The sequence below is a fragment of the Terrapene carolina genome, unplaced genomic scaffold (assembly GCF_002925995.2).
Source record: "Terrapene carolina triunguis isolate 2854851 unplaced genomic scaffold, T_m_triunguis-2.0 Scaffold68, whole genome shotgun sequence".
Lineage (NCBI taxonomy): Eukaryota > Metazoa > Chordata > Testudines > Emydidae > Terrapene > Terrapene triunguis.
In genome coordinates, this window is record NW_020664419.1 from 20,508,596 (window position 1) to 20,535,008 (window position 26,413).

General features: G+C 42.4%; 1 protein-coding gene across 1 annotated transcript in view; it reads right to left on the reverse strand.

Annotated features, from left to right (window-relative positions):
• ORC5 (origin recognition complex subunit 5) overlaps positions 1-26,413 on the reverse strand; it is a 138,820-nt gene that overhangs the window by 77,940 nt on the left and 34,467 nt on the right. Inside the window, exons 9-12 of the mRNA XM_029910799.1 lie at positions 22,677-22,729; positions 19,135-19,247; positions 14,623-14,670; positions 760-870 (exon numbers count right to left, since the gene is read on the reverse strand). Coding sequence (XP_029766659.1) covers positions 760-870; positions 14,623-14,670; positions 19,135-19,247; positions 22,677-22,729 — 325 coding nt within the window. The remainder of the gene's footprint in view (positions 1-759; positions 871-14,622; positions 14,671-19,134; positions 19,248-22,676; positions 22,730-26,413) is intronic.

Here is a 26,413-nt window from a genome sequence, read left to right on the forward strand (position 1 = left end):
ATTTAGACTTCTAGCATTGGTATATAAGCACTTTAAAAACTTGTCACTTTTTAGCTGTCTGCCTTTACATGATGTAATTGAATGGGACTTTTTTCTTTTGACTGTCATGATCCTCCAAACACTTACATACATACTTAACTTTAAGCATGTGAGTAATCTAATTGACTTCAACTGGATCCGTGCTGGCACAGAGGGTACGTCTATACTTACCTCCGGGTCCGGCGGTAAGCAATCGATCTTCTGGGATCGATCCCGGAAGTGCTCGCCGTCGACGCCGGTACTCCTGCTCCGCGAGAGGAGTACGCGGAATCGACGGGGGAGCCTGCCTGCCACGTGTGGACCCGTGGTAAGTTCGAACTAAGATACTTCTCTTCAGCTACGTTATTCATGTAGCTGAAGTTGCGTATCTTAGTTCGAAGTGGGGGGTTAGTGTGGACCAGCCCAGAGACCCACCAGTGCAGATCACATTCCAGAATCCAGGAAGTTAGCAATTAAAATGTTTCAGAGCATTATAGAGATACAATTTTTAATTCATAATTGATAAAGAATTTTTTTCCCCAGAATCTTAGGTTTAAACTGCTGACATATAGCTCATTTCTCATTAGATGACAGAAAGCACTTTTTACCAGAGGATTAACTATACTACAAAGTCAAAACATCCCAAGCTTATGATTACTTCTGAGAGAACACAGTAAATCTTTTCAGAAGTTCCAGGCAATTTAAAAATACAAAAAAAAACACAAGTAAATCTGTACTCACCTGGGAAAATATATTTGCAGTTGGAGCAACTTTGTTGTCCACAATACTGTATAATATTGCTAACAATCTGTCCAGGGGGAATGGCTTTGGTCCAAGGAGGTGATTGCTGGTCTGTAAGAGAGAAGGCATTCAATTAAATGGATTTTTCTGGAGCACAGCACCATGGGATCTTATTTATTGTACCTGTTAGTCTTTAGGTGGCAATTTATTTACAGTATCCCTTCTTAAAGGCCCACAGTCACCTTATGGAAAACATTCAATAGATACACAGCTCTGAATTTACACAAGCAGAGCTCCATTTAACCTGGAAGGTGTCCAAAATGCTTTATGCGTAATTAAGAACACCTTTAGGACATAAAAATTTTTGTCAAATCTAGATTGTTATCTTTAATACTAAGAATTATTATTTAGTCCAACCTAAGGACAGAAGTTGGCAGACAACATTTTATGTTGTAAACAGCTTTATTTTATTATTTATTAGTGTTACTGTGCTAGGATCCTTAACAGTGAATGTTCTACAGTCCCGAGTTGTAGCTAATGTTGCAAAGGGAAAAAAAAATCTATTTTCTCACAGGTCTTCAGTTTCCTGTCAGTCATAAAGAGCCCAGCTCACTTAAGACTCAACCGTGCCATGCTTATTCAGATTCAACAGTATTATGGGACTACTCAGGGAGCAAGGTACAACCTCACTAAGTGTAACAGAATTGATGCTAAACAATGTAAGTCAGTTTAATCCCAATTAAGAACTGTTTTAACAAGAGCTTCTGTACCTGATGCTTACTCTTCACTTATCATAAAAATCATAATACCACTGTCACATAGAACACTGACTTCACGAGAGGAATATGACATCTAAAATAAAAAAAAAAACTGGTTTCCTGCAAGATGTTTAAAAATAAACAAAAAAGGGGGAGGGGAAAAGAAAGATACAGAAAATAAGAGTTGTCTCCAGCAAAAATAATTTTTTCCTAAATTTCCCATGTTAATGGGTCCTTCAGGAACTATAGAGTCGTTTTTGTTTTTTTTAAACGCACTAAACTGCTATATAGAATTGTCTAGGTACTTATAGCAGTGAGAAATACATATAGCAGAGCACCTCACAAAAAATTATCTTCACAACACCTCTGTAAGCACCTCTCTATTTTACAGATGGAGAGCGGATGCAGAGAGATCAATAGACTTCCTGTGTAATCTTGGTGAAGTCGTGGCAAAGCTGGTCACTGAAAGTAGATTTTGAATCCCAGTTCAGTGCCTTAGCCACAAGACCATCTTTCCCTCTCCTGAGGCTATTAAATACAAAAGTGGGCAGTGTGATTAACTCTATGATTTAAAAAACAAAAACAAAACCCAGTAAACAAGTCACCCAGAGCACAAATACTGGATTTGATTTATTGTTATTGTCATCACATAAGCTACTATGCAGCCACACAGGTAGAAGCTATATTTGCCAGGCAAGTGGCTCTTAGAAGTCTATTAGCCTCAAATATGTTGTTACTTTAAACATATAAATACATAAAGAGAACATTTTGTATATTTTGCTTATTGAACACAAGTGCTTTATTGGCATTTTTATTTCCAAGAGGTCCATCCATTAGGGAGATTCTACTAGGAATTTTACTTTAGTCACTTTCTCAGAGTCAGTATCTTAACCTAAGCCCCTTTACTTAGAGCAGGGGTCCCCAACGTGGTGCCTGCGGGCGCCATGGCGCCCGCCGGGGCATCCATGTGCGCCCGCCTACTGGCCGCCGGAAAAGCAGCTGCCGAAATGCTGCCGAGAAGCGGCGTCATCAAGAAGCGCTGCCGTCGAAATGCCGCCGAATTTCGGTGCCATTTCGGCAGCGGCGCCTCTTGATGACGCCGCTTCACGGCAGCATTTCGGCGGCTGTTGTCTGGCGGCCACAGTCCTGGGTGGCTAGTCATCCGGCGCCCGCCCCACAGAAAAGGTTGGGGACCACTGACTTAGAGCAACCACATTAGTTTCTATACATTCTAATGGTAGTTGTGCTAAAAATAATTTCAATTTTCAACAATTTAAAAGTCTCAAAGTCATGTTATAAACTCAAACAATGCTGTAATGTATTAATTTGATGTCTATATCATAATAGCACTCAGGTAGCACTTTGAGCAATCCTCCCAATACTTCCCCCAGGGCTGGCCTTAGCATGAGGCGAACTGAGGCGGCCATCTCAGGTGCCAGACTGTGGGGGGGGGGGCCACTAGGACCCAGAGCGTAGAAAATTGTGTCTGCTGCTCTAGGTGCACAGAGATGGTGGCGTGCTGTGCTGGAGGAAGGAGGGCACAAGAGACATAATAGGCAGGCAGGAGAAAAGGTGAGAGGGAATAACAGAAAGCAGCAGGAACTGCAGGGAGAGAGAGAAGGAGGAGCCTCTTATGTACCTCTCTAGCACTCCCAGGAGCCTGGACTCATTAACACCAGCTTCTCAGGGAGCTTCCTGTTTCCTGCTGCTTCCCTGAGCCCACTTGAGGAGAACAGGCAGTCATCTGAAGTAGTAGGAGCCAGTTAGGCCCTTAAGGCGCTGTTATCTTCCCTCACTCAGGCCCTGCTACCAGCCTGCTTATTTGTCCCCTTCAATTGAGTGTTGAGAGCCACTATAGCTGGCACAGAACAGCAGTCATGAGTGAAAGAAGAAAACGCCCCTCTGGGGCAGCATTCAGAAACAGAAAGCAAGCAAAGGAAGCTTTTCTATCTAAGCAGGAAGGAGCTCTCCTGAGATACATAGACACAAATGTTCAGGGTGAGCCTTCCAGCCCCAGTGAGGATGTGAGTGGTGAGGCGATGCCTGATCTTCCAGTTAGAGTGCAGATGACCCGGCAGCTACTGCAGCATCCATATCTCCATCTCAAATGGATGTAACCATGCACATTCCTGAAGAAAAGTGTAGATCAGAGCAGTGTCTGTAGAGGCGCAAGAAACAGCTGCTGCTGAGTTTAGTTCCTTAAGTCTAGATGATCCAGGACTGTGGACCCACTTGAGCAGTAGCCTGAGGGACTTCCTTGTACTGCTTGGGCCACAGCAAGTGAAAAATGGTGACAAAGTGGAGAGGCCATGGCTTATGTACTCAAAAACCCAGAATGCTGCATACTGGTTTTGTTGCAAACTCTTCCAGTCTAATGTTCCAGCCACATTGGGTTCTATAGGAACAAAGGACTGGAAAAATCTGGCTAGAAATATGGCATGCCATGAGAAGACAGCAAATCACCAGAGAGCATTCCATAGGTGAAAAGAGCTTGAGATGAGACTAAGGTTAAAGGCCACCATAGATGATCAGCATCAAGAGAAGATTGCATCAGAGTCTCTTTACTGGCAAAATGTTCTGAAAAGGCTCATTCCCATTGTAAGAATGCTTGCTACCCAAAACCTAGCACTGATTTCAAAACGTTCTGAAGAGTGCACAGAAGTTGGTAGAGGAACTTCATACTGAAGCTATTTTCCCACCCATTCAAGAATACAAGAGTCACCGAAGAAGACGACATTTTGATTACGAGGCACGGGATAATCCCATAAGAGACCCCAAACAACAATTCAAAGTTGAATTCTTTAACCAGGTGCTAGATTGTGCAATACAGTCAGCTGAAGAACATTTCACGCAGCTCAAGGGACACAGCAGTATATTTAGGATGTTGTATGATATTCCAAAACTCCTCACTATACCTGAAGAAGACCTACACCAGGAATGCAAGGCACTAGAGACAGTGCTGACACATGATGACATGCGCGATATTAATGCGAGTGATTTAGGTTATGAACTGAAAGCCCTTTCAAGATACATTTTAGCAGGATCAACTCCAAAGGCTGTTCTGGAATATATGTGCACAAATAAGATGACCACCCTCTTTCCAAATGCTTTTGTTGCTCTGCGCATACTTCTAACACTTCTTGTAACAGCTGCCAGTGGAGAACGCAACTTCTCCAAGCTGAAGTTAATAAAAACACATCTACGCTCCACAATGACACAGGAGAGGCTGGTTGGTCTTGCAACCATCTCAATAAACCATGAGCTGGCCCAGACTGTGGACCTTCAGGAAGCAGTTCAAATCTTTGCAACCAAGAAGGCACGGAAAGCCCCATTTTGATTATTCAAACAGATAAAAATGTCAGTGTTTACTATGCAGACAAGAAAGGTTACATTTGCTGTTCAGGAGTTTGAAAGTTAAGTGTTACTTAAAATTTTTGAACAAGGCATTTTAAGTTGTTAGTTCTCCTTTATTGGGGTAGGTAGCAGAGCCGTACCATGAGAGGAGAAGAACAGGAAGAAGGCAGAATTGAGACCTTTCAAAGTTTTGGCCCAAGTGAGGGAGAATGGGGGCGTCATTTGAGCTCCCTGGCTCAGGTGCCAAAATGTTGTGGGCAGGCCCTGACTCCCCCCCAAAAGAGAACATTTTAAAGATGAGGAAAAATGGGGTAGATGGGATAAGTGATTTGGCCCCAGAGAGAATCCGTGTCAGAGCCAGAATTAGAACTCAGGAGTTCCTGGCTACATCTCTCAAACTACTGTCGTGACATCCTTTTAGTTTAGGATGTCATTAGAATAACTTGATGGAATCGTTTCTTTTTAATGTATTGCAGGTCACCTATCTCCCTATTACAAGCCTGTCTCTTCTCTTCTAGGATTTGAATAGTCAGTAACATTACTTTTACTTTAACGCCTTTCAATAAAGAAAATCATCATCTGCAGTCATAGGAGCTTTGTAATTGCTTGCCCTATGTTGCATCTAAAGCTTTCAAGTTCTCCTGGGGAGTAGGATTAAGTGTGGAATCTGGAAACAAAGCAGCTTTCCTGAGTACAATACTGAAATTAGCTATAAAGTTCTGCTCTGAGACTAACTCCAAGAGACCATAATTATACAGGATTTTCTAAAATTAGGAATATACCCAAGAATCTGTAATACCCTCTAGATTTCTGAATGAAAGGAATAAGAATTAGGGTCAGGTCCAGTGAGATTGGCAGCAACTATGTGCAGGCAGGTGGGAGAGAGGAGAAGTGAATGCTTGTTCCTACATTCTGGACCAGAATGACTGAGGTACATGCCATACAAAAACAAAATTAGTGAAAGAAGCCCTTGTTTGTTCAGATGGTCTGTATCAGGAATACAGGCAGATGGGGATGCACCAATGTCAGAGAGTAGAATTTGGCTCAAAGAGCAACTTTCAATTTATTTTTTTAAGTGCTAAAAAACAAATAGTGATTGAGTAAAATGTATATGGGGACAACTGCAGGGATAACGAAGAGTCCTAGCATCAATCACCATCTCACTGAATTCTGAAGAGACTCATTCTAAGCACTCAAGGTCTGTAAGTTTGCCTTGCCAAGACAGACAGACGGAGAGACCAACCAATTTACCTCTCCCCAACCCAACAACCAACCACACACACTCACAACATGAAAAAGGGATTTTTATAAATTCTCTCTTCATCGCTAGTCTTGCAGGAGAGAATTGCATGTGTTACTCTAGCCCAATGCACATGTTCCATTGGCGCTGTCCAGAGAAGAGCATAAAGCAATCCTTTGTCAGTTCCCTCTGCTTTTCCTATTGGAACAATGGAGACACACACAATTCAGAGACGTATGCAGATGAACTCCTAGTGTGATTGGGATGTGGAAGAAGCAGCTAACATGTTACGCCATAGGTGCAGAGGTAACAAAATTTTCAGAAAAAGATTATGGTAGCCCATGCGCATACACAAAAAGGGAACATGTGTGTGTGTTCACATGTGAGCACACAGTAACCACAACTGTGTGAAAATGGCCATTTAGACATCTAGCTTTTTGCATACCCAATACAATTGTATTCATTCAGAGTATGTGTGAACCTAAATTTGCACACAATTACTAAACACTAATTACCCATTTACAGTATTGAGGAGTAGCTTTCATATATACAGTAAGAATGAGAAACTAATGGATTTAAAATAAGATGTTAACCAGGTTTGTTTTGGGTATCTCTTTGGGTTTGGTTTGGTTTTTAAGAAAACTATGTTTATCAGATTCTTTGCCCACCTCCTAGAAGTTTCCTAGAGTCTAACCAAAGTCCTAGTAGTCCACAACTCCACCCACTCGCCTCTTCAACTTCCAACGACAAAGGATTCCATTCGGTAACCAACGCCTCTCTGATCAACAGTTGTTCCACCCATTCCCTTTCTTCTGTCAGCTTCTAGACAATTCTAGATTTTCTTGTTTCCTTTTAGGCACAGCAAAAACCTTGAAATTTTTCACAAGCCTGTCAAAATGTCCCTCCAAAACGAGAATGTCTGAACCCCCAGATCTCTCATAAAAACCATAGAGGATTTGTGACTACTACTTTGGGTGATTCAAGCCTTGAATAGTCTTAATCTCTGACACTTTCTTCATGCTGGATAAATCACATTAAGAAGTATTACCACTCTGCTCTCAAACCTCCAAGGAACCACACCATTTTGTTAAGGAAGCTAGAAATGGGAACAGATCAGTTTATTATTTCACACAGGAAATATCTGAGACTATTTTTGCTTTCACATAGCAGATCAGTTTCCCAGGACCCTTTATGAGGAGTTAAAAGTAACTTCACATGATGACTGTGTAAGAATCGTCAGAACACTGTAAATTTACTCAATCTCATGTTTAGAAAGCATTCTTGTTGCTCATATCACAAGGCATTTTAATATCAAATTACAGGAAGTAAATACTTAAGTTACACCAGACAAGTATGGCTTTACATTTTGATTGGCTTCAGTGTGGATGTTTCAGACATTACATACTATTTTAATAAGTCATACTGAATTCAACGTGAAGAACAAACAAAAATATAAGTTTCTGATCAACATAAAATAAAATGTCTAAAATAACCAACTTTACAAAAAAGAGAACACTTGTTCATAAGGCAAAACCAGCAACTAATTACAATAGTTAATGTTGTCAGTATTCCGATTAATAATTGCATAAACTATCAAAGTCTGTATTTTACTCTAAGCCAGAGATCCCCAAACTTTTCAGGGTTGCTCCCCCACTTACCCCTGCTGGGAATGGAGCTGCAGCCTGAGGCCGAGGGAGCGGAGCTGCAGCTGGGCTGTGGTGGGGGCCGGCAGCCAAGTGCGGCTCCGCTCCTGGCCCCGACCCCAAACCAAGGGCCGAGGCTGGGCCGGCAGCCAGATGCAGAGCCACGTTGAGGCTGGGGATGGGGACAGGGCCAGGCATGGGGACGGGAGCCAGGGCCATGGCTGGGGGCGGGGTTGGAGCAGAGCTGGGAGCGGAGCGGGGAGGGGCTGGGTTGGGTGGCGCTCCCTCCCCGCCCACCATGGTAGCTGGCCCAGGCCCAGAGCACCCACCTGAACATTCCTCTGCGCCCTACTAGGAGGCACACCCCACAGTTTGGGGACATCTGCTCTAAGCGTTGACATTCAACTTCACTTTTTGTAAAAAGAACAGGAGTACTTGTGGCACCTTAGAGACTAACAAATTTATTTGAGCATAAGCTTTCATGGGCTACAGCCCACTTCATCGGATGCATAGAATGGAACATATAGTAAGGAGAGATATATATACACAGAGAACATGAAAAGGTGGGAGTTGCCCTACCAACTCTAAGAGGCTAATTAATTAAGAGAAAAAACTTTTGTAATGATAATCAAGATAGCCCATTTCAGACAGTTTGACAAGAAGGTGTGAGGATACAAAGGTCTTATAGAAATGAGACTTGAAAATTTCTAAACTATGTGTATGGGAATTTTAATAGTTTCTGCTAAAGAATTCTATAAACTGCTTTTGAAATGTTACCTCTCTCAGCTGAACAAGAATGTGAAAAATATATGGAAATAGACTACCAAAAGTATTAAAATCATATATATCCACATATCAATCTGCTTGATTTCAGCGTAATTCCTTCAGCATGGATGCTATACAGTTTCTGACATACAGCTGTCTAGTTCCTCTTATCCTCCCAGTTAAAAAATTATGTTTGTTTTTCTGATTGCTTTTTCTGAGTGTCTTATATGTATAATCAGTATAATTTTTCAGTAAATATATGGTATGTATGGATAGAGAGAGAGACTTTAATTAGCTAACAGCAATTATTAGAGTACAAAGATTTGCGTAACCACTGTACAGATACTCCTCAACTGTACTGGGAATTCACAAGTCTCTCTACTGTGACTGACTCCCATACTTAGAAGTTTCGGACTATTTACTAGACACAGTACCTTGTGGAAAAGCCCCATAATTTAATAGGGATGGAATTAAAGAAGATCCTTTCAAAAGAATTTCAAGAGCAGTTTATAGAATTCTTTAGCAGAAACTATTAAAATTCCCATACACATAGTTTAGAAATTTTCAAGTCTCATTTCTATAAGACTTTTGTATAAGGAGCTAAGCAGAAAAACTCCAATATATTATATATGAAATAGTTTAAAACGTATAGAAGACGCTTTCCCTTTCAGAATTTTTCATTCTTTTTGTGTTTTTTTTAAAGCTCTTCTGATTCATTTTACTCTTTCCCAACTTTCTTCATCACAAATACCATGTACTTTCTTCCCTGCAAAGCTCCCTATACTTCAACTAAGGCTTTTCTCCCAGTTGCCATTACTTGTGTTTACATTCTTCTTTTACAGTGGAAGATTCCCAGCCTCTCGGTTATTTATTTGACTTAACTCTCTGATCACACCGCAAGTTTACACCACTTCACAAAACCCGATCAATGTACCCAAGCTTTAAGATTTCTTAAAGGGGAGTGACAGCCTGAAGTATTCAAAAAGAGAACAGAAGCTCAACCAGGACCCATCAGGTTTAGATCTACCTCATTTCTGTATGGGGAAAAGGGAATGGATTCTTAACCTCACCTGGCTGGGGATTTCATGCTCTCAGCATGCTACTATAGTTCTCTCTTTTCTGAGCCAGCCAACATGTTTGAACTCCCTCAGCTGACAGAGGGGGCATTTTAAATTGGAAGATAGACTCCTGTTGTGTCAATCACACTGGAACTGAATGAGAGGTACAGCACCAAAAGTCAATAGAAAACTCAGGGTACGTCTACACTACCCGCTATTCTCGTAGCTGAAGTTGCGTATCTTAGATCGATCTTCCCCCCCCCCCCCCCCCAGGGGAGACCAGGCCTCAGTGTCAAAGACAACACCTGACATGCTTGAACATACAAAGTATGCTTAGGGAGATGCTGCAGTTGGAGCTCTATCTCGCAGAACTCTCAGTAGGGCTTGCAGTGAACTGGGGCAGTATCACTCCATCAGTTATCTAGAAAGGGGTATGTCTTATATAAGCAGAAGTGGGAGGTTTGCTTGTTGTAGAAAAAAAATTATGGCCTAACAGACTGAATAATGAATTAGGAATCAAGATCTCCTAACTTTTTAGCCTGGTTCTGCCCCGACTCCTAGTGCCTTTAGATAAGCCACTTACGGCAAAATTCTTTGCTGGTGTAAACTAGCAAAACAACTACCGTCAGTGAACCTCCATGATGAGTTTACATCAGAGATTTGGCCTTCGATCTTTGTGTCTCACTTTCCTCACCTGTAAAATGGGAATACCTACCAGCCAATGTTTACACCTATGTAAGTGACTAGGTCAAGGAACAGTAATATGTGAAATGTAATGTGAGAAACAGGATACCGCAATTGCTCCGGAGAGCCACTTAAAGTATTGCATAGATCAGATTAAATACAGATTAAACCCTAGGATGCACTTCTCAGTTTCTTATATGGAACCATCTCAGTACCCAGGAGCTGGAGTTTAGTATCAAGGGAACACATTCAACTCTAAGCTATTTTCCATTCAGTAAAGATGTTTTCTCAATTCGAATAAATGGAATTATGCAGAATACTTTTAGGGGCTCCAATCAGGGATTCTAATTAGAATCAATCTTACTTTGAAGCTGAATATTGCAAGGAAGTAACTTGAATCCCAGGAATTGGATCATTCAAGTCTTAGGAGCAACTTCCTATACCAGCAAAGCAAGGCTTGCAGTCTGACTCAAGGGTGGCTAGCCAAAAAAAAAAAAAAAAACACTTTAAAAAATTGTTTTAGGTACATGTTCAATGTAAATAGTTATTCACAAGGTTCATTTTAATTCGAGAGAAAGAATTCTTACTTTAAAAAAATATGTTTTGTGGTCATGACAAGTGCTAAATTAACCACACAAACTTCTAAGAGTCCTCTATTTATCTGAAAGTCATTTATCACGTTGTGGGCAGCAACGAAAGCTTCTTCAATCCACACTACTCATGTGCCTCAACCCTCCTGTAAGGTAACAAACACTTACGCTATGTCTACACTACGTGCTAGGGGTGTGATTCCCAGCTTGCGTAGACAATCACTGAGCTAACAAGAACATTAACTATGGTGAAATCGCAATAGTGTAGGCAGCAGCAGCAGCACATCTTAGCCATGCTGTGACCCAGGGACCTCTTGGTGTCAACTGGCAGAGGGGTGAATAAGGTTTAGAAGGTTCCACTGCATCTGACATCTCCAAAAGAGTGCCAAAGGGTGGCATGTGAGGTCTCAACACACTGGTCATTTTAGTCATTGTGAAATATATGAATGAGCAAAAATTCCATTCAGGTAGGGGATTGGAGACTCATCTCTTTTTGTTTGGTCAAGTGTGAATTGTCTCTCTCACAAGGTAAACCTATCAGCATGCGGAGCCAGATGCTAATTAAAAGACTGCAAGGTCAACAAGAGGGAGACCACAGGGAAGAACAATCAGCAGGGGATGCCCTGATTATGAATAATGATCAAAAAGCTATTTTGATATATCTGGGACTGCAAAGAGGACAATGTGACTTATCTCATGAATGGAAGATCACAGCCAAGCCTGGCTGTAATAGGTCAGAAGGATTTTGGGTGAATTTTTATTCTATGTCTTTTTAGTTAAATATAGGCTCTAGAAAGTGTGTTATGATTTTATATGTAACCATTTGTTTCCATTAATTCTACTTGCTTCTGCTTGAGTCTGTATTCCTTTCTTAATGTCTTGTTTTTCCTACAAACATATATAAGTACCGTGTGTTGAGCAGAGCGGTGATCCTGAGATATAACTGGTCTGCACTATTCCTTTGGGAGCAGTGGATCTGTGAATTCAGAGACTGTCCAGTGGAACAGGTGCAGATGCTCCAGGAGGACACTTGTAGTGTTCAGGGGTTGCAATATACCTTATCGTTAACCTGTAAAGAGAGAGCAGGGCTTGCAGAGGCCTGGAAGGCAGTGCTTGTATTGCCAGAGGCTGATGGTGTTGGGGAACTGACCTCCAGTAGGCACAGATAAGGCTTCCTCGTGATAAGGGAAGGTGCCTCACAACTCTGGGTGTCACATGCCAAGTACGTCCTGACCAGTTTCAGGCTTGTTTGTACTCGATGAGAGGTAGTGCAAGTATGTTATGAGAGCTGGGAACCACACCTCTAGCTTGTGGTACAGATGCAGTCATAGAGAAGTTTAAATCTGCATGCTAATACTGCTAATAAGTGTGTGTCAGTTAGTGACAACTGAACAGACGGAGGCTAAAAAACCCAGGAAGTAAGCAGAGGTTTAAATAACTGAAAACAGAAACAGGCAGGGGCTTTATTTAAAAAAAATTGGAAATAGGAAAAGAATTTGTAAAAAACAAAACAGAAAAAGGTAATTGACTCAGAATCAGCAATTTGTGCACTAACTAGTTTATGTCTCTGCATGACCTTATCACTGTTGCATTGATCTCCTTCCTCTTCTTACTCCATGTTACACTCACTTTTTGCATCTGGTTTTACATTAGATTGTAAATTTTGGGGGGGCACGGACCACATCTTACTATGTGTTTGCACAGCACCCGTGGGTGCTTAAATAAATAAATAAAAATAAAATAATATAATAAATAAAAACAATCTTTTTTTAAACGCAAGTACATCTGTCTACTAGGGATTGGACAGACATATCAATCCATCTCCAATAAACTACCAGGCTAATGGTGCTAACCCTTGGTCACAGTCAGTCAGTCTGAATCCAATTCAAAATAGAGACCATGAGCTGGAGGGCTCTATGTCCCATCATCAAATCTCTGGTTATCCAGTTGCTTTGTGTTCCTGTCTTTCCCCATCTTGCCACCTTAAGTGAGATATTATTGCCTATAGGAAAGGGAGCAAGGCACCTCTTGCAGCTGGAGAGAAAGGAGGAAGATTTTTGCTGTGATGCAGTATTTATTCATTTCTGTTCCCCTTTCCCTCCCACAAGACCTGTGATCACAACTTGAGATGTGGATGTTTTTCAGGGTAGAGAACAGTCCTGAAAATAATTAGAATCTTTGAAAATCCTCTGGAGTTCAAGATTTACAACACAGATGTTAATATAAATAAGTTTCTTAACATTTCACATCATTCTAGACACAAGTGAAATTATGTGGATTAAGAATTTCTTTTTTTAAATATACCACTTTACACATATGCTACTCAATCAGAGGATCAAAGTCTCTTCTGGCATACACTGGTGCAACTCCACTGAAATCCATACAGTTACAACTTATTTGGGTAAAGGGTTTGGCCACTATTCTTTAAATCCTTTGTCCTGATGGAATAATTACAAATTTCCTTAAGGAACATACATTTTCCTTACACACAACAGACAAGCAGTCAAACTTTAACCCTGGGTGACTAAAGTTAGGCTCCTAAATCCACATTTAGGCACCTAAAAGTGGTCTGATTTTCAAAGCTACTGTACATCTAACTGACCTTAGTGGGGGGGTTTATGGGTACTATGACTAAGGCTAAGATTTTGTCATGGTTATTTTTACTAAAAGTCATGGGCAGGTCACGGGCAATAAACAAAAATTCACGGAAGCCGTGACCTGTCTGTGACTTTTGCTGCTGCAGTTCCATGGTTTCTACCACCACAGTAGTGGCTGGGAGCTGTGGGGTTCCCCCTCTGCCCACGGCGGCTGGGGCTTTGGGAAATATGGTCACCCTGGAGAGAAAATAGGACACCCCAGCCGCTCACCCGAGGCGTCCCCCTCCCTCCATGCGAGGCTGTCACCTGTCGCTGGAACCCTGAGGAGGGCCCCTTCAGGAGTCTGTCACCTGTGGCTGGAACTTTGCAGGGGGCCCCCTGTCGCTTGTTGCTTCTGTTGCCTGTTGCTAGAACCCTGCCAGGGCCCCACTGTGGGCTGTCAGCTCCAGAGTCCTGCAGCCCCTGGGGCTGAAGCAGAGAATGTCATGGAGGTCTCTAGAAGTCACAGATTCCATGACTTCCATGATCTCCGCGACATAAACATAACCCTAACTATGACCTTCTAAATACCAAGTCCCATATTTAGCTAACACATTAGTGCCTATTCAGTTAACTTTATACCTAAATATGGATTTGGGAGCCAAACTTGAGGCACCAGATTTGAAGATTTTGGCCTATTGTTCCTCTCACATTCTATGTGCACAGAATTTTGCCTATAAAGTTTAAACTTAGTTTCAGACATAAAAGAGGATGAAGCAAAAGGTCTCTGCTTTTCTAATATAATGAGCCACATCAGTATTTTTTTTTATAAGCAAAACCACTGCACCACTTCACATCTGAAGAAAATGTGGTATTGGTTTAAAAAAGTAGAAACATGAGAAACGTACAAATTGATGTTATTATCTAATAAGACCAGAAGTGATCTGCACTACATGATTGTAATTAAATGTAGGGCGTGGCATCTTAAAATAAAAATATGTCCATTAATAATGACAACAATGCCTTGTATGAAAAGTAAATATCAAATAAACCAATGCACTAGAGATTATAGCATGCAATGCTCTTGTATGCTTTTTAAATCATACATTCAGGTGGGGAAGGAAAAATATATAGCCACTACTACATGAGAAAGCAGCATTTAGTTGTGAATAAGGATTGAAAGCTAAATAAATACCTTTTCATGTTTTTTCAGAAAGTTTGTCTTCTTGATTTTCCCATGATGCTGTAAACACAGAAGCAAAATATGAGCAAATATGACATAGCAAGAAGTTACAATAATGTTATACAACTTGAATAGGGTGAAAAAAAAATTAACTAACATACAACTATTCATTACACATTTATAGTAATGTACTACTACCATGGTTCTGCTTACTTATCACATGCCAATTAGTTATCTTTGGCCTTAACAGCAATACTGCTTATTCGGTACCTAACACTTAATATCCTAACATACTCTAGGCATTACTTCTTGGCTCCCTCATATCTGAACTGTGTGAATACTGGGTGAAAACTTTCACCCTGCAGTGTTGCTGTTTGTAAAGTGGTTTGTTGGGGGAAATGTATAAATTTAAAAATCAGAAAATTAAATACTTAGCCATCAGAAAATAATTAACATGACACTAATCAGAAGAGGCAGAGAGCCATTTCTATGACTCTCCTTCCACCACACCCCCTCCTCAAAATCAGCTTTAGAAAAGGCCAAAGGGTGTTTCATTGTTAGTTCCTTTGTCTTTCTAGAAATGGGAAAGCAGCTGCCACTTATTTTTAAATGCAACCAGTTTTCCTTGTATAGACTTCAAAAATGATGTAGGTGCACTCAGTTTTCTTTGGTTTATATCTAAGATGACAACAGGATACCCACAAAATAAAGCAATAAAGTGTCAAAAAGAAGCCAAGATACAGGATGTGAAGGTCATGTCAGGGGTAGACAGGTAACAATGTAATTGGAATAAAGAAAGTAACTGATGCCCTGTGAGCAGATAAGATTCATCTAGAGCAGGGGTCTCAAACACACGGCCCGCGGGGCTATTTCCTGCGGCCCGCGCGCCCCCCAGCCTACCTCCAGGCCAGGGATGGGCAAACTACAGCCGCAGGATTGCCCCTCTCGAGCCCTGCGCCGCTCCCTGAAGCAGCTGGCATCACATCCCTGCGGCCGAGGCGTGGGAGGGGAGAGCAGAGGGCTCCGTGTGTTGCCCTGGTTTCCAGGCACCGCCCGCCCCCCGCAGCTCCCATTTGCCAGGAACTGGGAACCGCGGCCAATGGGAGCTTCGGGGGTGGTACCTGGAGGAACGGCAAGCAGCACGCCAAGCCCTGCATGGTCCCCCCCCCCAGGGGCCGCAGGGACGTGGTTCCAGCTGCTGAGCAGAGCGGTGCAGGGCTGGGGCCAGGGCAGGCAAGCAGCCTGCCCTGGCCCCGGTGTGTGCCACTGCCACCCCGGAGCCCAAAGCCCTCCTGAACCTCGCCCCCCAACTCCCTGCCCTGAGCCCCCTGCCTGCACCCCAATCCCCTGCCCTAAGCCCCCTGCTGCATCCCACACCCCTTCTGCACCCCCAACCCCCTGCCCTGAGCCCCAACCCTCTGCCACATCCCACACTCCCTCCTGCACCCCGCACCCCAACTCCCTGCCCTGAGCCCCCACCACACCCCTCCTGTGCCCTCTGGGGGCAGGGAGGGGGCAGTGTTGGGGTGGGGACTTCGGGGAAGGGGTTGGAATGGGGGCAGGGCCGGGGGCAGCGAGGGGGAGGATGTCAGTGATGCGGCCCTCGGGCCAATGAACTAGTCCTCATGTGGCCCTCCTGGTCATTTGAGTTTGAGACCCCTGATCTAGAAGGATTGTGTTGTGGGAGAAAGGATTGGATCAAGGAAGGGCAAAGCACAGGGGCTGAGGAAGAAATAAGGAATTGTTGGAGGGGTAAGGGAAAGATAATTGGAGTTTTTAAATTACCTGGATTGTGGGTGATGGGTTACATGAATTATACTGCTGCAGTTTAACAGTGTGTAATGTATTTTTAAATTATGTCAAGGCTGCTCACAGTACATAGATAGGCATCCTTTTTAGCATTAGTATAAAGTATAAAATACACATGTACAAACTTCTTAAAATAAATTCTAAGCAGATTTTCAATATGGTATGCAATAGAACAAGACTATTTTTTTCTTTCAGACCTACTTTGCACAAAACGGTGACTTCCTGTCAACTGTTATCCTTTTTCAAAAGGGCACTTAAAATGTTTTGCAATTTTTCCCTTAGAATCTCTTATGTTACATTGTACTGGAATTTCTTTCAACTCATGACATCACTGTAGATTTATTATTTTGTTGTTGTAATTGTTTGTCAACATTCTGCTGCTTTTAATTTGCAACATTACTTCAATTTGTCTACAGTGGTAACTATTTTAATAATAGTAGTATCGCCTTTAGGTTAATGGTTCAACAAAATTCCTTTGGTTCACACCTATTTCACTGATTATGAGACTTTGTTTAATGACTCCAATATAAAGTTTTTTGCCCAAATCCCACCAGATCTCATTAGAACTCCAACAACAGTAAGTTCTCCTTCTACAGCTCCCAGGAGCCACAGACACAGGATTAGAAAGCTTCTCCCAAAGTGCTATTTGTTCTGGCTTTTGAGATATTGGTAATTTGTGAACTTGGCCTTAACACCTGATTAAGTGCTCTCAGGCAATACTTGTGGTAGAAATGGTGATTATTCATACTGTAGCGGGGTGGTTACCCTGCTCCTGCCTGGAAGGGCTTAAAATAGCCCTGGCAGAGGGCTGCAGCTCTAAAAGCTGGGCCGATTGGGGAAGTAGCCACAGCTGGGCCATGCCCCAATCAGGCCACAGCTGGCCTATATAAAAAGGCTGGGAGCCAGGAGCTCAGCAGTTTCTCTCTGCACTCAGAGAGAGAAGGGCCTGGCTGCAGGGAGCTAAGACAGAGTATCTGGGTGGAGCAGGGCTGGGGAAAGGCTGAGGAGCTCCAGCCCGGATAGCCCCAGGCTGCAGCCTAGTAGGAGGCCAAAAGGTACTGGGGGTTGCAGAGGGCAGCCCATGGGTAGGCCAAGGCAGCAGGTCCAAATCCCAACCTTGCCTGTGATGAGTGGCCTATACTGCAGTCTGTCCCAGGGAGCGGGGGCTAGTTGGTGACTGGCAGTGACCTTATTCTGAGGCGAGATAGGGATAGTGGGTGGGAGTTCCCTGGGGAGGGGAGACCCTAGTACTGAGGGGTGTACTGCCAGGGGGCAGCACCCCAGATAAAAGGGCACCGGGGTCCAGGAGGGACATGGGGGCCAGAGGACAGGCGGATCACCGGCCTACAGGGGGCGCTCCAGGACGCTGGAAGAGCTAATTCCCAGAAAAGACCAGCAGGAGGCGCTGCAGGGGTGAGTCTGCCCCTCTACACATACTTTATCAAGATATTTAACTTGCCTAATTAAAAAGCCATGAAATTTATTACATGGCCTCACACTTCGAAGGTCTTTGAGGCGCATGTCCCAACTATGCATTTCACTGCACTGAAGAGGAACAGTAGTATGCCCATGCACAGGGACTGAAGGACTGGAGCCTGATTTCAGACATGCTACAATGAAGGGGATAAATAAAGCTATATCTTTTCACCACTTAATTTCCTTGCTTTTTTATGTATATATAAATAAAATAAATGCTTTTGTTGACTCATTTCCCACCGTTAAATTTAGATCCTGAGGAGAGAGAGAAGTCAGCATGAAATCAGAAGTTGAAACAGTGGAGTCATTATTCAGCAAATAAGTTCTTCCAGTGATATTTCTCTTGCCAAATGTTAGAAATGAAATATTTGGCTATATACACAGATCTGTAAGTTATCATTACAAATAATTCTCTCCTCTTCTGAAGTACATACAAAACGATACAGACCAATGTGAAACATTGACAGTTTTCATTATAGGGACATATAACCACCATAAAAATGAACACCATGTCCAAGTTCATTACTTAATTAGTATATTATCATTAAGGACTCCAGTACATGTCCATATTTTAAGCTACAATATATTTATAGGTTTTGAGACTGAGGAAAAAAAATAGAGATTTCTTAAAGAATTAGCAAGCTTCTATCCCTAAGTGTTCTCAGTCTCTCCCATTTCTTATCCTTGCCTACAACACCTACACATTTTACAATATAAAAACCCTCACTGCTACTAATATAAATGGTAAGCATAACTGCTCACTTTGCTTTTTGTTGCAACCTTTTCCTCTCCTCCGCCGCCTGTATTTTATCAAATTAAGGCCTCTGTTCTCCAGACAGATATACTAGTGCAAACTCTTTAGACCCACATGGAATTCTGCTCTCTTCCATGGGATTCAAACTGTGAATAATAGTACACACCAGCGCATTGATTTGCAGGATCACGAATACTTCAGGGAAGGGAACTATGTCGCCTTACAAATGCCATGCAACACAATAGTGCTAGATAAATATTATGCATATTTTAATGATCAAAACAGTTCATTTTTCATATTAAACATCAGTAATGAGGTGACAATTGTCAACATACCACAATATGTGATCCAAAGTCACAGTTTTGTTCAAATCAAATAAATAAGATACAAAAGAGAGCTGAAAGTGAATGACCTAAAGGAGTTCTGACCTGAGTGAAGAAGTATGCACGACTCCAGCATATAGCAGTAAGAAAAAATATAGTTACCTTAAGGAAGAACCTCTTATCTGTCCTGGCAGGATTGTAGGAGGCAAGGTAAGCAGCTATTAGAAGGAATTTGGAGTAATAAGGAAGTTCTACGTGAGCATGTGCAGAAAGTCCTATAAAACAAACACAGTTTATGAGTCACTGAGGGAGCATTCTAACCGCGAGAGGTTTAAAATTAGACTAGTAAGTTTTGTTCTGGTTCTCAAGGGCAAACACACTGCAGCATTCCTCTTCTCTGCCTGATCCATTCCTGCAAGTAAGCAGAGATGGATATTTGCTACAATCCGGATACTCCAAGAGTAAAGCAGGCAGTGCTGTGGGACAATGTGGCATGCATGGGTCACCCCTGAAACAAAACAAAACCAGCACTCAGTTTGCTGGTGGACTGCCCTAGAGCTCCCAGGCATTATGGTAATACAAAGATTAAATATATATAGCAACAGATGACAATTTCCTGCAATATCCAGGGGAAACTTTATTGAATGTATGTATCATTGTAGGACAGGGTTTGTACGTAATTCCATGGAGGACAGGGACAACAGCCCTCCAGGGACAGTGGGTGATGATTAGGCAAATTTACTCAGGTTGTAACACTTCCAGAGAGTTGCCACCACCTGAAGAAAGACTCACATATACTGGTTCAAACTGGATTCTCCAGGAACCAGCAGGCACAGAAAGGATTTTTGGATAACAGCCTGAGTTTAAACTGACTTAGAGCCGTCTTTCTGATTCAGCAAGTGGACAGGATCTCTGGTCCATGGTTGCGGGGATCCTTAGGGAAGGACTGGAAGGACTTTGGCCTACTGAGACCCCATAAGAGTAAGTGTTCTTGTTCTGTGCAAAAGAAATAATGACCTGTAACAAGAGGAAAACCCCTGGGTCAGGTTTAAAGGACTGTTCACCAGCCAGAGCCCTTGTTGGAGTCAGGGGATGATCTCTGGTAAGTTTATGCGTGTAGGTTTTTTTTTTTTTATTGTTTTTAATGTTTTCTTTGTAATGCTTTCACCTTAAGAATAAATGTGCTTACTTACAAAGAGCTGTGTGGTAGTTTAACAGTGGCAATTACATTCTTTACTGTCTCTGAACAGAAAAGCAAAGCAAAGCAGATCGGCTTAGGCAGCCTGAATTTGTTGGGGAGGTGACAGTATAGGCAAGGAGCTGTGCAGTCTGGAAGTACCCTGGTCATGAGGAAGACAGTCAGAGGTCTCCACCCAAGACAGGTGATGGCTTAAGAGCTGGAAGTGTAGAGGGGGTGCCCTTGCTGGATCATGGTGGGGGAATACAGGTCCAGTTACCCTGAACTGTGACAAATACCCCTACTAAGAAGAAGATAGTGGTTCCCAGATCATTGATGAAATCTGAGCTGGGATCTTCATTTGCTAAACTGGTTTTAAAAAAACAACCCTCACATTTTTAAACATTTTCAGGCCAATCTGGTTTAAGACAGTTTGATAATTTTGCCATATCCACACTAGCTAACCAAACTGTCCGCTTCCCAATTGAGATTTGACCTAAAGGCTGCTATAAACTGTTCAAGGGACCAGCTCCACAATGAGCCAGACTCCAACTAGGGAGTCAAATTGCATCTTTGAACACACATCAACACCCAGGCTGTGGCTGGTTTCTCAGCTGCAGCTCAGCTTCTGGACATTTTGGTTTTTTAATTTTATTTATGATTGAAGGGAAAAGGTTTCCAAAACACTCAGCCTGATTCATTTGGTCTAGTCTACTATACATGCATTTTGCAATTTTACATATATTTTACATAACCAAGGGTATTCCATGATGTATCTTTCCTCCTTCCTTTCACCCTTCCATTTCTACACTTTTCTCTTTCCCCACTTTCCTCCAGTCACTAATTTTTTTTATTTAAAATGTGTATGACCAGCAGCTCAAGCTACCTTATCTTCTCTGTTGGCTGGAGAGGTCAGTTTCTTAGAGGGTCTATTTTGTGACTGCTCAGTTTTGTCTTTTCATCTAGATTGTTCCCTGCCCTATATAGCTTGTCTTCTGTGCTTTGTACAACACCAAGCATATACCTGTCAATGCTCAAATAAACAAAAGATGCAGGTTTAATCTTCATACTTCTAACAAATAAGGATCAAACCAGTGGAACATGTTTAAAAGTTAGTGTAAATTTCAGAGTTCACAATATAATTGTGGAGCACTTGAGAAGGGTTATTTACAAATTTCTTTTCAGGTAGTCATGAAAGCACGGCATATTTTTTTTAGCTTCTACTAACAGTCAAGTAGCTGTTTTATTTGTACAGCATTTTAATTAAAAAAATGCAATCCCAGATAAAAGAAACTCCTGCTTGTACGCAACTGAGATGAATACTGAAATGCCTGTGTTCCTACTCCATCTTTCTGACCTGCTGGGATTAGCATTATGCATTGAATAATTGTTTGTTTAATTACATCCAGAGTACAGTTTATTACATATTAATTTCTCTTTAAGAACAATGCTAATGTCAGAAATGTTATTTACCTACAAAACCATTTCCTCTAGTGCATGAGCTTAAAGTATCCTGAAAGTAACTAAGCAAAATCTCTCTTTTTTGAGCTAATCAGGAATAAGTGTATTGCTCTCATTTGGGAAAAATAGGAGGTTTAGGAATAACCCTATGATTCTATTTCCCTTTACCAGACACACTGCAAAAGTAACAAATTTGTTTAAAAAGTAAAGGTCTGAATCACACTCTGATCACTACCACATTATCTATAGACTATCACCACAGTTTGACAGGCAGTCAGAACATACCGCATCTATCAAAAGAAGAGTCTTACCATGGTGGAGACTGGGGGAAAAGATGGTCCAAAAATTCAGAACTGGGCAAGAATCTACTGCTGAATGGCAGAGGGACTTTTCAAAGAAGACGTTTTAGTAATCTCCTAGCTTCCGTTTGTCAGAAGCTGGGAATGGATCACTTGATGATTACCTGTTCTGTTAATTCCCTCTGAAGCATCGGGCATTGCCCACTGTCGGAAGACAAGATACTGGGCTAGACAGACCTTTGGTCTGACCCAATATGGCTGTTCTTATGTTAATCTTCCCTGAAGAGTCACTGAAAACTAAACAGCAGATTAAGACTTGACTCTCAGTTCTGCGTAAGGGGTGGTGGCACAGAGCTGCACTACTCCAGAGGCAGCAGTAGAAAGGAATTGTGACTCATGATTCACATACCTCTCTCAGCAACACTTTGTCCAGGGCTCCTGTTTTGCTCTGGTATATGCTGTGTCAGCCCATTACCAGGGGCAGCATACTTCCCTTCAGATACAGTCATCTCTGCTGGTCATGCACAGAGCGAGTGGAGAGTCGTAGATCAGCCTACTCCCCACCCTTCTGCACATAGGAGTAGTGGTTTATTTCCCCCTCATGCCTAGACTCAACATCCAGGCATGTACTGCACCAAGGAAGGAGGTACAATCTAGGCCTCAGTAAAGTCATTCCATTCAAGTGTTTGTTAGGGATCAGCAATCACATCACTAAATAACTGCTACCATAACTACTACTATTTAGAATTATTGCATCTATTTGATACCTTTCAAGTGCCCAGATTCTCCATCATCCTGCTGTATTCTCTCCCACTGTGAGCTAAAAAAGAAGGACAGGTGTTTAAAGAAAGAATACCTGTCATATCCAAATGAAAAAAGAGAAGTTACTTACCTTGTAGAGTAACTGGCGTTCAAGATGTTTTGTCCCTATGGGTCCTCCACATCAGGATCCATGGACTCATGAACCAAGATTTTGTGAGCGGGTCCAGACCTGTGCCCTATGCATCCTTGTGCTCTGGTACAAGATATATAGGGTGGGAGAGGGTTGCCACCACTTTGGTTCCTTCTCAAACACAGTCTATACAGAATGGGAAAGGAGGAGTCTATACAGGAAGGATTGGCTCCACCTAAAGCAAAATGGAACCAGATTGCTGACATGTAAAATTAAGAAGGTTGTAGAAGAGTTTTTAAAGTAAGGGCTGAGGGAAAGCCAACAGGTGCAAAGGAACACATAGTTCGGATGGAGACATCTCTTAGGGAAGTATCTATTAATGGCAATTCTCTATATCCTAGTAAACAAGATAGGAATGAAGTTGATAGAGTACAGGTAGGAACTGAAGAGAAACAGTCAAATGAAAAAGAGTCCCATTCAATTACATCACATAATGGCAGACAGCTAAAAAGTGAAAAATTTTATAAGTGTTTGTATATAAATGCTAGAAGTCTAAATACTAAGATGGGTGAACTTGAATGCCTGGTATTAAATGGTACACCCACACCTTGAATACTGCGTGCAGTACTGATCGCTCATCTCAAAAAAAGATACATTAGAATTGGAAAAGGTACAAAGAGGGGCAACAAAAATGATTAGGGGGATGGAACAGCTTCCACATGAGTAGAGAGTAAAAAGACTAGGACTTTTCAGCTTGGAAAAGAGACGATTAAGAGGGGATATGAGAGAGGTCTATAAAATCATGAATGGTGTGGAGAAAGTGAATAAAGAAGTGTATTTAATCCCTCACATAACACAAGAACTAGGGGGTCACACAATGAAATTAACAGGCAGCAGGTTTGTTTTAAACAAAAGGAAATACTACTTCACACGCCACACAGTCAATCTGTGGAACTCGTTGCCAGGGGATGTTGTGAGGGCCAAAAGTATAACTGGGTTCAAAAAAGAATTAGATAAGTCCCTGGAAAATAGATCCACTAGTGGCTATTAGCCAAGATGGTCACAAATGCAACCCTATGCTCTGGGTTTCCTAAGCCTCTAACCGCCGGAAGCTGGGACAAAAATGGATGGATCACTTGATAATTGCCCCGTTCTGTTCATTCCCTCTGAAACATCTGGCACTGTCCACTGTCGGAAAACAGGATACTGGGCTAGATGGACCATTGGTCTGATCCAATATGGCCTTTCCTGTGCTCTTAACGACTCTGAAGCTGAGGGGAAGGAGGGTGGGTAGTAGAGCACCCATACGGACAAAACATCTCGAAGAACTCCAGTTACTGTACAAGGTAAGTAACCTCTCCTCCTTCAAGTTATTGCTCCTATGGGTGCTCCATGTCAGCAAATTCCCAAGGAGTACCCCAACTGAGGGGGAAGGGTGCTGAGGAGGTGGATTCAGTATGAGCCAAAGAAGAGCTTCGCCAAAGGCCATTTCTAGAGCTGATGTACAGACAAGAGCACAGTGTTGAGAAAACGTACTGAAGACCAGGTGACAGCTTTGCAAATGTCCAAGATGAGTATGTTCTTCAGTAAGACCAGATAGGGAGACTGAGCCCTGGTGGAATAGGCAATCTCCCTAGGTGGAGGACGCACCTTTGAGGCTTTGTTACAAGGTGAGGATGCATCCTGAAATCTGTTTTCAATCTTTGCCCTTTCATTCTTTCTGCTATGGAAATAAAAAAAATAGTCTAGAAAAAGCCAAGGGGCTTAATCCTGCCAAGGTACATTTTTGTGTATCCAGCATATGGATACTCCCTTGTTCTCTCAAAGATCAAGGCTTGGGGTAATACACTGGTAGATGAATGCCCTGATTAATGTGGAATTCTGATGAAGCTTTAGGCAGAAGACAGCAATGGGGACATAACATCACCTTGCTGCCATAGAACAGTGTAAGGTGGGTCAGCTTTAAGTGCTCTGAGTTCCCCTACCTTTCTGATTGAGGTGATGGCTGTGAGGAATGAGGTCTTAAAAGGACAAATGAAGAAGGGTACAATTCCCTGTAGGTTCAAATGGGGGCGTTTCTCAGAGCGTTCAGGACTAAGCTGAAGTCCGTGTGCAGCAGGTTCTTCATAAATAGGTCAAAGTTAAACAGAGCCTTAATGAATCTTGCAATGGTTGGGTGAGAAAAGCCTGAAAACCTCTTGAGGGAGGAGTGAAAAGCTGTAATGGCAGCCAGGTGAACCTGAACTGAGCTCAGTGATAAGCCTGGGGTTTTAAATTTAGGGGGAGGGATAGCTCAGTGGTTTGAGCATTGGCCTGATAAACCCAGGGTTGAGAGTTCAATCCTTGAGGGGGCCACTTAGGGATCTGGGGCAAAATCAGTACTTGGTCCTGCTAGTGAAGGCAGGGGACTGGACTCTATGACCTTTCGGGGTCCCTTCCAGTTCTAGGAAATAATAATAAAATAATAGGATATCTCCATATATTATTATATTATAGGTAATTGAGAACATGCATGAGGAGAGACTCAAGAGGAGGTACAGATTGATGGGTACACCAGGCTTGAAAACATCTTCATTTCTGCACATAGGGTTTCCACTATTGAGCCGTATCATTTGGTCTTCTGAAGAACAGTCCTGTTGTACACTAGAGAGCCATCTAGGAGCCAGGCACGGAGGTGGGTCACAGTGCCTGACCGCTGGGTGAGGAGATCTGCTGCCAGAGGAAGATGAAGAGGTGGTCACAGAGACAAGCAAATCAGATACCTGCCTTGGCCATGATGGCACTATGATGATGGCCACCACTTTCTCGTGTGGACTTATTTAGGACCTTGAGAAACAACAGTGCTAAAGGATAAACGTAGAGTGACATGTGAGGCCAAGGGAGTAAGGAGGGCATCTCCCAACAAGTTGCGACTGTGCCTTCCCCTTGAACAGAAATGTCAGTACTCTACATTGATGGTGTCACAAAGATCTCTCTCTGGGGAACCCCAGGTGAGACAGATCTTCTGAAATACTATGTCACTCTGTAGCAGACTTCCTGAGCAGGAAGTGGGAACTGTGTTCTACGGTCCCAGCAGATAAATCACTAAAATCTCTATGTGGTGGGATATGTACCCCAATTCCATAGTTTTATTAATTCTGTGCTTAAGGACTGGGATATTGCTCTTCCTTGGTGATTTTTGAAATACATTGCAGACCTGCTGTCCAGCATTACTCTGAGTGGCCCTGATGTTGGGTAGGAAGTGATAGCAAGTGTAATGGACTGCACTGAATTCTAAAATGTTGATCTGGATAGAGGTCTCCATTGAGCTGTGAAGACCTGGAAATGGGTGCCCCAGCCTATTAGGGAGGCATCTATAGAGATGATCTTTGTGGGGAGAGGACATGAAAATGGAACTCCCAAAGCAGATCTTTTGAGGCTCCTTCCACCTATTGAAGAAGCTGATGACCCTCTGAGGTATGACACCCACTTGGACAATTTGTGCATAGCCAAACCTGAAGACAATAGGAGTGTAGTCTTGCAAGAGATGTTATGGATATACAGGCTGCTATGTGGCCAGGAGCTGAAGGCAAACCCTCACTGTGGTTTGCGGGTCTGATGTATTGTGGAAAT